We start from the raw sequence: 15,802 nt of genomic DNA, 5'->3' as shown, positions 1-15,802 counted from the left end.
AACAGGAGGAAACAGCAGAGGTACTTAATGAATACTTTACTTCAGTATTCGCTATGGAAAAGGATCTTGGTGATTGTAGTGATGACTTGCAGCAGACTGATAAGCTTGAGCATGTAGATATTAAGAAAGAGGATGTGCTGGAGCTTTTGGAAAGCGTTAAGTTGGATAAGTCGCCGGGACTGGATGAAATTTACCCCAGGCTTCTGTGGGAGGCGAGGGAGGAGATTGCTGAGCCTCTGGCGATGATCTTTCTATCATTAATGGGGACTGGAGAGGTTCCGGAGGATTGGAGGGTTGCGGATGTTGTTCCCTTATTCGAGAAAGGGAGTAGAGATAGCCCAGGAAATTATAGACCAGTGATTCTTACTTCAGTGGTTGGTAAGCTGATGGAGAAGATCCTGAGAGGCAGGATTTATGAACATTTGGAGAGGTATAATATGATTAGGAGTAGTCAGCACCACCTGATTGAATTTTTTGAGGATGTGACTAAACACATTGATGAAGGAAGAGCAGTAGATGTAGTGTATATGGATTTCAGTAAGGCATTTGATAAGGTATCCCATGCAAGGCTTACTGAGAAAGTAAGGAGGCACGGGATCCAAGGGGCCATTGCTTTTTGATCTAGAACTGGCTTCCCACAGAAGACAAAGAGTGGTTGTAAATCAGTCATATTCTGCATGGAGGTCAGTGACCAGTGGAGTGCCTCAGGGATCTGTTCTGGGACCCTTACTCTTCGTGATTTTTATAAAAGACATGGATGAAGAAGTGGAGGGATGGGTTAGTAAGTTTGCTGATGACACAAAGGTTGGAGGTGTTGTGGATAGTGCGGAGGGCTGTCAGAAGTTACAGCAGGACATTGATAGGATGCAAAACTGGGCTGAGAAGTGGCACATGGAGTTCAACCCAGATAATTGTGAAGTGGTTCATTTTGGTAGGTCAAATATGATGTTAGAATATAGTAAGACTCTTGGCAGTGTGGAGGATCAGAGGGATCTTGGGGTCCAAGTCCATAGGTCGCTCAAAGCAGCTGTGCAGGTTGACTCTGTGGTTAAGAAGGTGTATGGTGTGTTGGCGTTCATCAATCATGGAATTGAACTTAGGAGCCAAGAGGTAATGTTGCAGCTATACAGGACCCTGGTCAGACCCTACTTGGAATACTGTGCTCAGTTCTGGTCGCCTCACTACAAGAAGGACGTGGAAGCCATAGAAAGGGTGCAGAGGAGATTTACAAGGATGTTGCCTGGATTGGGGAGCATGCCTTATGAGAACAGGTTCAGTGAACTTGGCCTTTTCTCCTTGGAGTGAAGGAGGATAAGAGGTGACCTGATAGAGGTGTACACGATGATGAGAGGTATTGATCGTGTGGATAGTCAGAGGCTTTTTTCTCAGGGCTGAAATGGTTGCCACAAGAGGACACAGATTTAAGGTGCTGGGGAGCAGGTATAGAGGAGATGTCAGGGGTAAGTTTTTTTACTCAGAGTCGTGAGTGCGTGGAATGGGTTGACGCCAAAGGTGGTGGAGGCGGATATGATAGGGTCTTTTAAGAGGCTTTTTGATAGGTACATGGAGCTTAATAAAATAGAGGGCTATAGGTAAGCCTAGTAATTTCTAAGGTAGGGACATGTTCCGCACAACTTTGTGGGTTGAAGGGCCTGTATTGTGCTGTAGGTTTTCTATGTTTCAATGTAATCATTAAGCCCTCTGGATTCTCCTACAACACACTACGACCAAGGTGAGTTCACAGCCATTAATTTATCAAGTCTATGCCTAAGATCCACTTGGCTGGTTTCAGAAATGGTGAGTTTGGTAAGGTAAGCAGGAAAGGTAATTCAAATTGCCCTGCTATCATGTGGGATTTGAACTCTCAAGTGCCCAGCAGCTTAATTGCTACTTGTATCCATGTAAAACCAGAAGGATTATGAAGCACTAAAAAGAGGATGGGAGAACCACAAGACTAATCCTTATTGAGGGCTCTGCGGTGGATCGGATGAGCAGCTTCAAGTTCCTCAGCATCAACATCTCAGAGTATCTACCATGGGCTAAACACATTGATGCAATCATGAAGAAGGTATGTCAGCAACAAAGCTTCATTAGGAGTTTGTCGAGATTTGGTATACCACCAAATTATAGCAAATTTCTGCATATGGCTGCAGAGGGTTGTAGACTCAGTCATCTCCCCACTATCGAGGAACATCTTCAAAAGTCAGTGAGCACCTTAGAAAGGTGGCATTCGTCATGAAGGACCCTCACCACACAGGTCATTACTACCATGGGGAAGATACAAGACCCATACGCAGCATTATCAGATTCCTGAACCGTCCACAAACCTGTTAACTCTGTCTTGCTATTCCTATTTTTGTGATCATGATAGCCAGAGGAACAGGCAGCCTGAGCTTGTGGACCAAAGCACGGCTGAGGTGAGAGTGACTGTCTTTCAGATCAAGGCATGATAATGAGAGACAGAGAGTAAAACTAAAGGTGAAAAAGGCATTTAGCACGTTGCCTTCTTCAGTCAGGACATAAAGTGTAGGAGCTGCATGTTATCTTGCAGCTCTATAAGCAGTTGGTGAGGCTACACTTGGAAGTACTGTGTGCAGTTTTGGTCACCTGTTATAGGAAAGACGAAATTCAACTAAAAGTAGTGTAGAAAATGTTTATGAGGACATTGCCAGGACTAGAAGGAGAGGTTGGCCACGCTGGGTCTTTACTCTTTCGGAACATAGGAGAATAAAAAGCAATTAGACAGAAATGTTTAAAATCAGGACAGACGTAGATAAGGTGGATGATAACAGGATAGGGAAATCCAAGACTAGGGTGTGTAGCTTTAGGGTAGTGGTCGCCAACCCGTCAATCGTGATCGACTGGTCGATCTTTGAGACTTTCCCAGTAGATCCCGAAAAAAAATGAAAAATAAATACACAAATACTGTTGAGAGACTGTTGCGGGGTTTTAGTTCCGTTCTTTCTGCCCAGTGCGCATGTGTGTAGCTCCCCCACCACGCACTACACAGTGTACTTCAGTGGTTCCCAACCACCTGGCCACGAGGAAACGATATGATTTGGCAATATGAAACGATATGAGTCAGCTGCATCTTTCCTCACTTCCTGTCATGCCCACTATTGAACTTGAACGCACGCGAGGTCATCAGTCGCCTAAACGCAGTGATACCCTCGCGCCAGGGATCACTGGTTGGCCTCGGGTAACCGGCCGCCTCACGCGGCCAGTGGGGAGTGCCGTTGCTACCGGCCTGGAACATGGACAGATGGGTGCCGCCTCCAAACCTGTTTACTACACCGAATGTTTGTGGGGAACCTGGTGCTAAAATATTCACAGACGACCTAATTCGGGCTCAGGGTTTCGTAAGTAGCAGAGCAGCTACCTTGTCCTCTCACCCCACCCACGACCAGCCACACCTGGCCAAGGGAGGGCGGGAAGCTGGAGTTCGGGCCCAGAGGCTGTCTAATGAGGCAATGAAGCCCTCAAAACTGCTTCGGTACCTTGAATTCAATCACCCTGCACTTATAGACAAACCCGTTGAGTTTTTACAGCGGAAAAAACGTGAGCAAGCGGGACAGAACCTAAGTGCTGAGAGCCACGTAAACTAAATTGCAGAATAGACTGGACGTAAGGAACCTGCTTCAAGTATCGCTGTATTCCGGTTGCATTTAACAACCCCACCCCCACCCCCACCCCCGTTGGCTGGTCCGCAAGAATATTGTCAATATTAAACCGGTCTGCGGTGCAAAGAAAGGCAGTGATCTCTGGTGTACACACATTATTTCTACTTCCGGGTTGCGGGGTTTTACTTCCAGTCTCTTCTGCCTGTGCGCATGCATGTGACTAACCGATTTAGTAGGTCGATCTTGCCTTTTACTAAGGCCGAGGTAGGGGATCTTGGGCTTAAAAAGGTTGGTGACCACTACTTTAGGGTGTGAGGGAAAAGACTTAAAAGGGTTTTGAGGGGCAACCTTTTCACTCATAAGGTGGTGAGTGAATGGAAGAATTGCCAGAGGGTATTTGAAGCAGTACAATAGTTTCATTTAAGAATCACTTGGATAGGTATGTGCAGGGGCAATGCTTTGAGGGATATGGGCCGATTGCAGGAAACTGGGACTCGATGGTGGGGGTGGAGACCATGGTCAGCATAGACTGGTTGGGCAGAAGATCCTGTATCCCTGCTTGTATTGCTCTTTCTCTGAACTCAAGGGGAAATTATCCAGAGACAGAGCTACAAAAGGAAATCATTACAGCTAATGGAAACCAACTGCAACACTCTTAGAAACAGCCATCTTAATGATTCTCCCTGTACCCGAAACTCAGAAGTGAGGCCATCTGCTGATGACGCCACAGACTTCTGTTCCATTCATAAGTGCTCTGATTAAGTCCATTCTATGCTTCTTTAGTCTCAAGATTCAGCTGGTAAGGGCAAGTGTATTTTGTACCAGGGAATGACCCTTTACCCCAAGCAATCTCCTTATGGCATTTAACAGAATTACCATTGCTGGATTCTTGTTGTCATCATCCCAAGAGTCACAAAAACAACACTGACACCTGCTCAGGTCAGAAGTTTGCTGATTTGCAGCAAGTGATGTCTCCTGACTCTCCGATGACCAGCAACCTCCAACAAGGAATGTGTCAGGAATACACTGATGTACTGTGGAGGGGTGAAGTTCCAACAATATTATCCAGTGCTATTCAGCCCAAATCAGTCCAGCTGATTGCAACACAGTCCTGCTCCCTCACAACTAATACAAGATTACCAGAATGCATACCGTCCACAAGATACACAAGAGCAACTCACTTTGCAAACCCATGTTCTGCTGTTTAAACCAACCAACAAGACAGCATGAGAGTACCACCCCTGCAGGTTCCACTCCACAGGTCACACCATCCTTCATTGTTAGTGGGTCTAAATTCAGAAACATCTTCTCCATTGGCATTGTAGGAGGGTCTTCAATGAAGATACAGTATTTTTTTATTATACTATTTTGCACTACTTTAAATTCAACTATTTAATACACATATTTAGTGTAATTGATTTACTTATTTTTCATTTCTCTATATTATCATATATGACATTGTACTGCTGCCGCTAAGTTCGCGACTTTTGCCGGTGATATTAAACCTGATTGGCAGGACAAGGCGGCAGCAGCTCCTCTCCAGCTTTCCAAGGACAATGTAGGATGGCAATAAATGCAGGACTAACTGGCCATTGTATGGCAGGAATTCACATTAACGCGAGTCCCCCAGTTATCAATCACCGTGGAGTTGAAAAGAACGGATCATGGCAACCAGTTGGTTGCCATGGAGATAGATGGTTCGTCGGTCACCATGCCAACAGGTGAAATGGTCCTTCACCATGGGGACCGGCCAATGACAGGCAGAATTTCCATGGCGACGGCTGAGTCTTACCTTGTCCGAGTCTAGGTCCGGGTCCTCCTGACACAGGCGGCACAGGAAGGATTTGGGGTCGCGGCACAAGGTTTGTTTGGTGCTGATAAAATAAGTTCCGCCCACGTTCAGCCGCACCCATTTGTTGCCGGGTTTATCGCCGAGCCCGAGGGAGTCCGCGCTGTTCCCGCTCACGGGCCCCGAGCTCTGCAGCTCCGCCATCACATCGCCATTTCCGGAAGTAGCGCGGCGCCGGGGGGGTGGGGCCTGTGAGGCACTTCCGCTTCCGCCCCGCCATCTTTGCGCCCTTGGTGGACACGGGAGTCTGTCCTCTGTGAGTGAGGGATAGGGAGCGAGTGGGTGGTAAACCGGAATGAGGGGAAGGGTGAACGATGGGGAAGGGAATGGGTGGTGGTGTGCTGATGTGAGCGGGGGATAGGGTGGACATGGGAGTCCGTCCCTCTGTGAGTGAGGGATAGGGAGAGAGTGGGTGGTAAACTGGAATGAGGGGAAGGGTGAACGATGGGGAAGGGAATGGGTGGTGGTGTGCTGATGTGAGCGGGGGATAGGGTGGACATGGGAGTCCGTCCCTCTGTGAGTGAGGGATAGGGAGAGAGTGGGTGGTAAACTGGAATGAGGGGAAGGGTGAACGATGGGGAAGGGAATGGGTTGTGGTGTGCTGATGTGAGCGGGGGATAGGGTGGACATGGGAGTCCGTCCCTCTGTGAGTGAGGGATAGGGAGAGAGTGGGTGGTAAACTGGAATGAGGGGAAGGGTGAACGATGGTGGAGGGAATGAGTGGTGGTGTGGTGATGTGAGCGGGGGATAGAGTAGCGAGTGGGGGGAAGGGTAGTGGTGGGAGTAAGTGGGAAAATGAACCTGTGTCTGAGAGGGTCGGGGTAAGGTTGGGGACAAAGGGTACGGGATGAGGGTTGTGGGTGGGAGCTAAGGGAAGTAGGATGGGGAGAGTGTTTTTGAAATTCATTTTCCAGGATGTGATCATCACTGACAAGACCTGCATTTATTGCTGTTCAGGTGTTAGCAAGCCACTGCCTTGATCAACTGTTGTAGGTAAACCCTCAGATCTAGGAGTTAAAGCATTTTAGATCCTGACATACTGGCGATGTAATTCTAAGCCAAGATCTTCAGGAGAACTTACATTTGGTGTTTTTATAATCTTGTTACTTCTGTTCTCCTTGGGGTAATGGTACACACTGCAGACAGAGCATAATAGTGATGGATGGCATCCATCTAGGATCTGTGTTACCCTGGATAATCATGAGTTTGACAACGCACAAGATGCTGGAGGGTCAGGTAGTATGTATGGAGGGAAATGGACAGTCGATGTTTCAGGTCAGCACCCTTGATCTGAACATTAACTGTCTTTACCCCCCCCCCCCCACAGATGCTGCTCAACCCGCTGAGTTCCCCCAGCATATTGTTTGTTGTTCCAGATTTCAATGTCTGCAGTCCAAGCATCTCCATTGCTGGAGCTGTTGTCATCCAGGCAGGTGCAGACTCGGCCTTTGCAAACATGAACTTGTGCCTTGCTGATGTTGGGGAGACCTTGGTGCATTAAAAAGTGTTTCAGTGGTGATCCACCTACTCTTTAAAAAGAAATGGCTAAGTGCTAGACATTGACTGTCCCCAGCAAAATCAATATTAACCGCACACAACAACACACACAAAATGCTGGTGGAACACAGCAGGCTAGGCAGCATCTATAGGGAGAAGCACTGTCGACGTTTCGGGCCGAGACCCTTCATCAGGACCGCACACCATTGGAGGGTCCCTTCCGTCGGAGTCTTGGGATGTTTCATTTGCAGTTCTGACCCTGTACTGAGTGAATTCCCATCTAGAGCAGCTGAAAATGTTTGGATCAAGGGCAGTGTTCTGAGTTACTCCTGCAGCCATGTTCTGGGGGTGGGATGGCTGAAAGTGATTTTGTGACGAGCATTTTCTGTTTCGAGGGTTATGACTGATCAAGCTGAAGCCAGTGGGCATCACTGTCGTGGACAGCCATTCTTTCCTCACCTTCCAGTTCAACACCCTTTCACATTTGGACCAAGGCTATGCTGAGGTCTGGAGAAGTGTGGTTCTGTTGAAACTATAAGCGAGCATGGGTGTATGGGTTATTGGTGAGAAGGTGCCAGGACATACCTGGGCATCAACTGGACTGAATCTACAGCTGGGATATTGTCTGCTTCCAAAGCCTTTGCTGCATCCCATTTCCGGTCAGCTGCAGTTATCAGGGCTCAATCTTCACCGCAGGAGCCCTGATATCCCTCAGCTGGGATATTGCCATTTCCTGTGTCATGCGGAGTGAATAGAGTTGGTGAGCCTTGTTTTTGGGGTGGCACAGAACTGGAGATGAACCTTCTAGCACAACACTATGAATGTCTCAGACAGAAGCGGATGTGTGCCAACAGGGAAGCTCTTGGAGCCGCATTCTTTGAGATAGATGTGGGACTGCAGAGCGTCAGTCTGATGTTAAATACAAGAAAGTCTGCAGATGCTGGAAATCCAAAGCAACGCAGACAACATGCTGGAGGAACTCAGCAGGTCAGGCAGCACCTATGGAAATCAATAAACAGTGAACATTGGGGCTGAGGCCTTTCTTCACGACTGGAAAGGAAAGGGAAGATGGCAGAATAAAAAAGGTGGTGGGGGAGGACAAGCTGGAAGGTGATAGGTGGGAAAGTTCAAGGGCTGGAGAGGAAGGAATCTGATAGAGAGGAGAGAGGGAAGAAGGAACGGGCCTGAGGGAAGTGATAGGCAGGTGAGAAGAGATAAGGGGCCAGAGGGGAGGGGGAGAATTTTTTTAACTGGAAGGAGAAATTGATATTTGTGTCGTCCAGTTGGAGGCTGCCAGATGGAAAATAAGGTGTTGCTCCTCCCCCCTGAGGGTGGCCTCATCGTGGCACAAGAGGAGGCCGTGGACTGACTTGTCGGGGTGTAAATAGGAATTGGAATTAAAATGTTTGGTCACCACTGATCTGTTGTTATTGGCTGCTATTTAGCACGTACAATGATTCGACCTTTCTGAGTGCACCTTGTACTGCACACCGCTCCTGATGTGCCTTTCTACACATTTCACTGAACCAGCGGTTGATAGTGGAGGAATATACCGGGTCAGGATGTGGGAGGACACTCCTCTGCTGTTAATGATTCACTGCACCTTGACAGCACGAGAGCCCCCAGATCTGTGGTGTGGTATCATGCTGATGGAGAGTGAAGATGGAATTTGTCTTCTCGCATCGCGGATAGACATACCCACCAGACAGTGGGGAGAGTCTCTCACCCAGATTACCTTCAGTACCCTCGCTGTTTTGTTTAGTATCGGAGGATTCTTCGGAGCAGAGAGAGGGCAGTAGGTGGAAATTGCCATGTTCCCTTCTATTGCCCTTGTCCTCTGATAAAGATTCTGGGTTTGGGAGGTGCTATAGAAGTAGCTTGAGTTGTCCTCCAGTGATGATGGGAATAAGTATCTTGGAAGGTGGATGGGCCACAGATTAAGTGAGCTGCTTTTTCATCAAGCTCCATGAGAACGGTAGCCAGATCAGTATTCAAGTGTCATGCTCTTGAATTGTGGGAGGTGTTACTTGCTGCCAGTTGGAATCTGGTCTGTGGGGGCTTGCAGGATGTAGCTCGAGCTCCTGCGGTGAAGATTGAGCCCTGATAACCGCAGCCATTGCCTTTGGTGAGAGTGGGGCACTGGGCAGAGAAGCACTGAGATGTGATGGACGAGAGCAGTGAGGAGAGCTGACTTCGGGGCAGCTAGCAAGTGGCTGGTTTGGGTGAAGTTGAGCTGTGGGAGAGTTTTTGTCCAGATGTGAGTGTTGTTGGATAAAGACATTTCAGCTATATTAGGACAGATAAAGGCAAGGTTGTGCGGTCGATAGTTTAACACTATTACAGTGTCAGCACCTGGGTTTAATACCATTGCTATTTGTACTGTGCTCTCCCTGTGAATGTGTGGGTTTCAAAGAACAAGGAACAATACAGCACAGTACAGGCCATTTGGCCCACAATGTTGTGTCGACCCTTAAACCTTGCCTCCCATATAACCCTCCACCTTAAATTCCTCCATATACCTGTCTAGTAGTCTCTTAAATTTCACTAGTCTATCTGCCTCCACCACTGACTCAGGCAGTGCATTCCAAGCACCAACCACTCTCTGAGTGAAAAACCTTCCTCTAATATCCCCCTTGAACCTCCCACCCCTTAACTTAAAGCCATGTCCTCTTGTATTGAGCAGTGGTGCCCTGGGGAAGAGGCGCTGGCTGTCCACTCTATCTATTCCACTTAATATCTTGTATACCTCTATCATGTCTCCTCTCATCCTCCTTCTCTCCAGAGAGTAAAGCCCTAGCTCCCTTAATCTCTGATCATAATGCATACTCTCTAAACCAGGCAGCATCCTGGTAAATCTCCTCTGTACCCTTTCCAATGCTTCCACATCCTTCCTATAGTGAGGAGACCAGAACTGGACACAGTACTCCAAGTGTGGCCTAACCAGAGTTTTATAGATCTGCATCATTACCCCGCGACTCTTAAACTCTATCCCTCGACTTATGAAAGCTAACACCCCATAAGCTTTCATAATTACCCTATCTACCTGTGAGGCAACTTTCAGGGATCTGTGGACATGTACCCCCAGATCTCTCTGCTCCTCCACACTCCCAGGTATCCTGCCATTTACTTTGTACTCTGCCTTGGAGTTTGTCCTTCCAAAGTGTACCACCTCACACTTCTGGGTTGAACTCCATCTGCCACCTCTTAGCCCACTTCTGCATTCTATCAATGTCTCTCTGCAATCTTCGACGATCCTCTACACTATCCACAACACCACCAACCTTTGTGTTGTCTGCAAACTTGCCAACCCGCTCTTCTACCCCCACATCCAGGTCGTTAATAAAAATCACGAAAAGTAGAGGTCCCAGAACCGATCCTTGTGGGACACCACTAGTCACAACCCTCCAATCAGAATGTACTCCCTCCACCACGACCCTCTGCTTTCTGCAGGCAAGCCAATTCTGAATCCACCTGGTCAAACTTCCCTGGATCCCATGCCTTCTGACTTTCTGAATAAGCCTACCATGTGGGTTTCCTCCCACATTCCAATGACGTTGGTCACATAGGTGTAATGGGGTGGTGCGAGCTTATTAGGCCATAAGGGCTCATCTCTAAATAAATGTGGGAGCAGCAGAAAAAATCATTAAAGCTTCAGCCTTAATGAAGGTGGTTGTGTTAGCGGGCAGTGCTTCTGTGTGTAGGTGCTATTGTAAAGGATTCTCCAGCATAGACAGGATTACTTCAGTTTCCCTGGTGTCACACACTGACTTTTTTCTACTCCTCCAGACAGCAAGGATGTCGAGCCGAAGAGTTGCCATGAAAGCTGTTGACTGGTTGGCATTTGGTGAGCGGGTCCCACCCAACCAGAGAGCCATGTTCAATGCACTAAAGACTCGAACTGATGCCCTGACTAGCAGGTGAGTGTCTGTAACTAAATACACTTCTGCTTCACAGATGTAAACTCACAGCCAGCTAATCTTGTCACTCCAACAAAGAACATTTTGACATCCCCACCCCAGTTAGTATATGTACGGTATTCCTCAAAAACAGAGATGATTAACTATGTCTGCACCCAGCACCAATACTAAGCAGTTCAAGACAGTTTTAACAAAGGTTAGAAACAGAATAAAGCTTCCACTGCACTCTTAACAGTGCAGATGGTGTGTGGATGAAATAGATAGTAACAACATATATGCAGGACCAAAGCTGTTCTTTAGGCTATCTAGTCTATGCTGAGGTTTGGGAAGCACCTGGGGCTCCTCCCATTCTCCTTTTGCAACTTCGAATGTACTTTGAATCTTTGAAGATTTTATTTCTTGCAAATTAGAAAATGGTTAAAATTGTAAGCATGAGATTCTGTAGGTGCTGGAAAAACCCGAAATTCTGGAGAAACTCAGCAGGTCAGGCAGCATCTATGGAAAGGAATAAAGAGTCAATCTTTTGGGTTGAGACCCTTGATCGGGGCTGGAAAGGAAAGGGGGAAGAAGGAAGGGGGAGAGGGAGGGGTACAAGCTGGAATGTGAGGAAGGGGGGATGAAGTGAGAATTTGGGAAGTGATAGGTGGAAATGGTAAAGGGCTGAAGAAGAGAGTGGACCATGGGAGAAAGGGAAGGAGGAGGAGCACCTAAGGGAGGTGATAGGTAGGTGAGGTGAAGAGAAGGGGTTAGAGGGGAGCCAACGTAGTGAATGGAAAAGGAGAGAGGAGGGAATGGGGGGGGGGAATGATCAAATGTTGGAGAAATTGGATGTTCATGCAATCAGGTTGCTGCTCAAATGGTGAGTAGCCTTATTGTGGCATTAGAGGAGGCTGTACACCAACATGTCGGAATGGGAAAGGGAACTGTTTACGATTTACGTCAACGATTTAGATGAAGGCATTGAGAATAACATCAGCAAGTGTGACATGTGATGAGGATGTTAGGCGAATTCAGGGTGACTTGGATAGGCTGGGTGAGTGGGCATATACTTGGCAGATGACATTTAATGTGAATAAGTGTGAGGTTATCCACTTTGGGAGTAAGAACAGGAAGGCAGATTATTATCTGAACAGTGTAGAGTTAGGTAAGGGTGAAATACAAAGAGATCTATGAGTCCTTGTTCATCAGTCACTGAAGGTGAATGAGCAAGTGCAGCAGGCAGTGAAGAAGGCTAATGGAATGTTGGCCTTTATTACAAAGGGAATTGAGTACAAGAGCAAGGAAATCCTCTTGCATTTGTACAGAGCCCTGGTGAGACCACACCTGGAGTACTGTGTACAGTTTTGGTCTCCAGGCTTAAGGAAGGACATCCTGGCTGTAGAGGAAGTGCAGCGTAGATTCACAAGGTTAATTCCTGGGATGTCAGGACTCTCTTATGCAGAGAGGTTAGAGAGACTGGGCTTGTACATGCTGGAATTAAGGAGATTGAGAGGGGATCTGATTGCAACATATAAGATTATTAAGGGATTGGACAAGATAAAGGCAGGAAATATGTTCCAGATGCTGGGAGAGTCCAGTACCAGAGGGCATGGTTTGAGAATAAGGGGTAGGTCATTTAGGACAGAGTTAAGGGAAAACTTCTTCTCCCAGAGAGTTGTGGGGGTCTGGAATGCACTGCCTCGGAAGGCAGTGGAGGCCAATTCTCTGGATGCTTTCAAGAAGGAGCTAGATAGGTATCTTATGGATAGGGGAATCAAGGTATATGGGGACAAGGCAGGAACTGGGTATTGATAGTAGATGATAAGCCATGATCTCAAAATGGCGGTGCAGGTTCGAAGGGCCGAATGGTCTACTTCTGCACCTATTGTCTATTGTCTAAAATGGTTGGCAACTGGGAAATCCTCCCTGTTGTGGATGGAGTGAAGTCTAAAGTTGCCTGTGTTCGGAGCTACAATAAAGCTTTTTCTCTGGGGCTTAAAGTTGACCTTTGTTGCCAAAAGCAAAGTGCATTAATATCCCCAAACTAATACTGCAGGGCTGCTGGTATCTCTGGGAAATGGAGCTGGAGGGAACAAATTTCATTAAAAAGTATTTGTTTGTTTCTGCTTGTGTATGTTTAAAGATGGCGTTACAGGAGTGTTTGTGTCGTGAGCAGTTCTATGGTTGTAACCTCTGGATCGTATGTTTTGCCACAGGTTAACGTCACTTCCAGAGAAACCTCCGGCTCTGGACTGGAACTATTATAGGAAAATGATCGTAAAACCTGGAATGGTGGATGAGTTTGAGAAGAAGGTAAGTGGTCCATCCTGCATGGTTTTGGAAAGCTGTGAGTCTTTGAAAAAGCTGGGAAGCACAAAGAATGTCTTCCTGGGTGTTTTATTTTCACTGGAACACACTGAGAACGTATTTGAAAGGAAATTGTCGCAGAAGCATTACACAGTGTAGAGAGTGAGGAAAGCATTTGATTTAATAGCTGGTGATGATGTGTGGGGGGACATTAGCCCGACAGGCTTGTGTAAAATCTGAATGCTCTGCTAATTGGTGAGGTTAGTCCTGTGTATCAAATCAGTAAATGTAGAGTGCTAATATCACCTCCAGGTGGGACCTCAGCCTCCCTGTCTTTGCACAGAACACAGTGCCTTTGGTGTAGTACATTTGCACAACTTCGTGAGAAGGAGACACCAATACCTGAGCCTACACCCCGACGGCAGGCAGTACATCACAATCCAAGCTTCGTGGGTCTTTGGCTGGTATCAGGGAGCCTACACCCCGACGGCAGGCAGTACATCACAATCCAAGCTTCATGGGTCTTTGGCTGGTATCAGGGAGCCTACACCCCGATGGCAGGCAGTACATCACAATCCAAGCTTCATGGGTCAGAGATAGATCTTTGGCTGGTATCGGGGAGCAAGAGGCTCTGCTTAGTTTGCTCCTCTTCTGCAGGAGGTGTCAAAGCTGATCACAGTACACCAGTCAGCTCAGCTGTGAATGGGTCAATGGCCATGAGTTTTGATGCAGTATTATGTTCTGTCCATGATAGTTACATTACAGAGCTGGATAGGCTCCCCTAGGCTCTGAACAAAGATACGAGGGGAAGGAAAGGGAAGGGCCACTGAGGCAACACAACTGGAGGAACCTGACTAGACACTTCCTACTGCCTGCTTCCACCACTCAGGCAAAGGAAAGGAGAGTCGATGTTAAAGGAAATGGAAACAAAATCCAGCTGTTTCTTCTCTAACACCCACCATCACAACTCGACCAGAAGATCTTTGCCTGTCATATGTTAAATGTAAATTCATACTAGCTATTTAATGTGACCTTGCCACAAACAATGAGCTGAGATCCACAACAGTTTGTAGAGTCAACATCAACCACGTTGGCCAGCAGCCATTCACTGCTCCATTTAGATGTATTTAGGAGGAATGTAGACCTTGAATAGGCAGTGGTTGAGATGGGGTGGGGGAGGGATGTGCCGGCACGGTGGGGTCTGTTTTTGTGATGCAGGGGTCTAAATGCAAATGCACCACCAAGTCCCAGTGCATTCAACATTTCTGTGCAGTGGGGAGTGTTGCAACACTGTTACCTGAATACAGGTGTTCCTCAGGACATGACAACTGTGTGTAATGTGAACAGTAAGTTGGAAATGCAGCCAAGCAGTGACATATATAAAAACAGAGGTCAGTGAAGGGCATGTAACAGCCATGCAGAGATTGCTGTGAAATGAATGACCCGCAGCCCCACAATAGCCGGCACATTTATCCCACCTGTTTCCAAAACACTCATCTGTATGTGTGGGTGTCTGATCTGTATCTAAACTGCTTAACTAGTTCGTATCGGACTCCTTTGTGATTCATTTGGTAATCATAATTCCAGCTGATAAAAGGGCAATGGGTTGCAGGGGCATCTGTGACTAAAGGATTGTTGTTTGAGTTTTTTTTCTCTCTCTTTCCTCTTACCCCCCCCCCCCCCCCTCATTTATAACAGTACAATGCTTTAAAGATTCCGGAACCCATCAACACACAGACTGAGAAAATTAATGCTCAGGAGCAAGAGGCTGTGAGTAACCCTTTTTCTCAGTACTGACCAATCATGTTGAAGGATTAAATGTGGTAACTGCTGCCTTCTGTTCTATAGAATAAGAGTGCTGAAGAATACTGTCAGGCTTCAAAGGAGCGGATTTCCAAATATGAAAAGGAGGTAACGCAACTCTCTGTAATTCTCCAACGACTACTCATTATGAGTTTTTCCCAGAAGGTGCTGCCTCACTGGCACATAGGGTACAATTCACCAGCAGTCATAAACCTAGAGATGCTGCAAAACTGACATAAAGTAGAACATGCTGGAACTCTTTAGCTGAGTAGGTGGTGTAAGTAAAATTTTCTGTCATTGACATTCCATTAGGGCCCAGAAAGCAATGCCTGTCTGACTCTGAATCAGGATTACCTCTCCGCAGTTAATATCCAGCATTCTGTTATTTACAACTTAGCGGCATTGTCGGTGCTACCCAGCAGGAGGAGTGTGGGTGGGGTGATAAGGGGCTTGGGTGGAGGGTGTGTGTGAGAGATGGTGGATCAAGTGGAAAGAGAGAAGAGACAGAATGAAGAGATTAACTTCAATGTCAGAATTCAGTATCAGAGAATTCCACTCTCCCTGGGTTGCATTTTTCATGGGGTAGATTTATAATTTCAGGTCTGTGAAATACACGTCTTCTCATGTTACATTTCAGCTTGCAGGCTTCAAAAGTATGGTTCCGTTTGACCAGATGACCATTGATGATCTGAACCAAACCTTCCCTGAAACCAAGCTGGACATGGAGAAGTATCCCTATTGGCCTCACAAGCCCATCAATGAGCTGTAACAGGCTGTGTGCTGGCTGCAGATGTAACTCTATTTTAAAATAAAGCGTTGTTCAGTGTTGA

General features: G+C 46.9%; 2 protein-coding genes across 3 annotated transcripts in view; one reads left to right on the top strand and one right to left on the bottom strand.

Annotated features, from left to right (window-relative positions):
• LOC140714980 (BTB/POZ domain-containing protein KCTD2-like) overlaps positions 1-5,613 on the bottom strand; it is a 26,646-nt gene extending 21,033 nt beyond the window's left edge. Inside the window, exon 1 of the mRNA XM_073026700.1 lies at positions 5,413-5,613. Within this exon, the coding sequence (XP_072882801.1) occupies positions 5,413-5,613 (201 nt within the window). The remainder of the gene's footprint in view (positions 1-5,412) is intronic.
• atp5pd (ATP synthase peripheral stalk subunit d) lies at positions 5,371-15,802 on the top strand. 2 transcript variants are annotated; one of them, XM_073026704.1, is made up of 6 exons: positions 5,371-5,482; positions 10,753-10,883; positions 13,079-13,175; positions 14,868-14,939; positions 15,018-15,080; positions 15,610-15,802. In XM_073026704.1, exons 2-6 carry the CDS (start codon positions 10,762-10,764, stop codon positions 15,739-15,741), a joined length of 486 nt encoding a protein of 161 aa, XP_072882805.1. In that variant the 5' UTR covers positions 5,371-5,482; positions 10,753-10,761; the 3' UTR covers positions 15,742-15,802. The 2 variants fall into 2 exon arrangements, with proteins under 2 accessions (XP_072882805.1, XP_072882804.1); XM_073026703.1 differs by lacking the exon at positions 5,371-5,482 and adding an exon at positions 5,589-5,725.

The sequence above is a fragment of the Hemitrygon akajei genome, chromosome 22 (genome assembly GCF_048418815.1).
Source record: "Hemitrygon akajei chromosome 22, sHemAka1.3, whole genome shotgun sequence".
Taxonomy (NCBI): domain Eukaryota; kingdom Metazoa; phylum Chordata; class Chondrichthyes; order Myliobatiformes; family Dasyatidae; genus Hemitrygon; species Hemitrygon akajei.
The sequence above is the reverse complement of the archived record's forward strand: the minus strand, read 5'-3'. Positions and strand labels throughout refer to the sequence as shown.

What these genes read in the sequence shown, in the direction of transcription:
- atp5pd (XM_073026704.1), top strand. Translation starts at nt 10,762, where the DNA reads ATGTCGAGCCGAAGAGTTGCCATGAAAGCTGTTGACTGGTTGGCATTT. An exon ending in ACTGATGCCCTGACTAGCAG is followed by an intron (nt 10,884 to 13,078) that starts GTGAGTGTCTGT and finishes GTTTTGCCACAG; the next exon opens with GTTAACGTCACTTCCAGAGA. An exon ending in ATGCTCAGGAGCAAGAGGCT is followed by an intron (nt 14,940 to 15,017) that starts GTGAGTAACCCT and finishes TCTGTTCTATAG; the next exon opens with AATAAGAGTGCTGAAGAATA.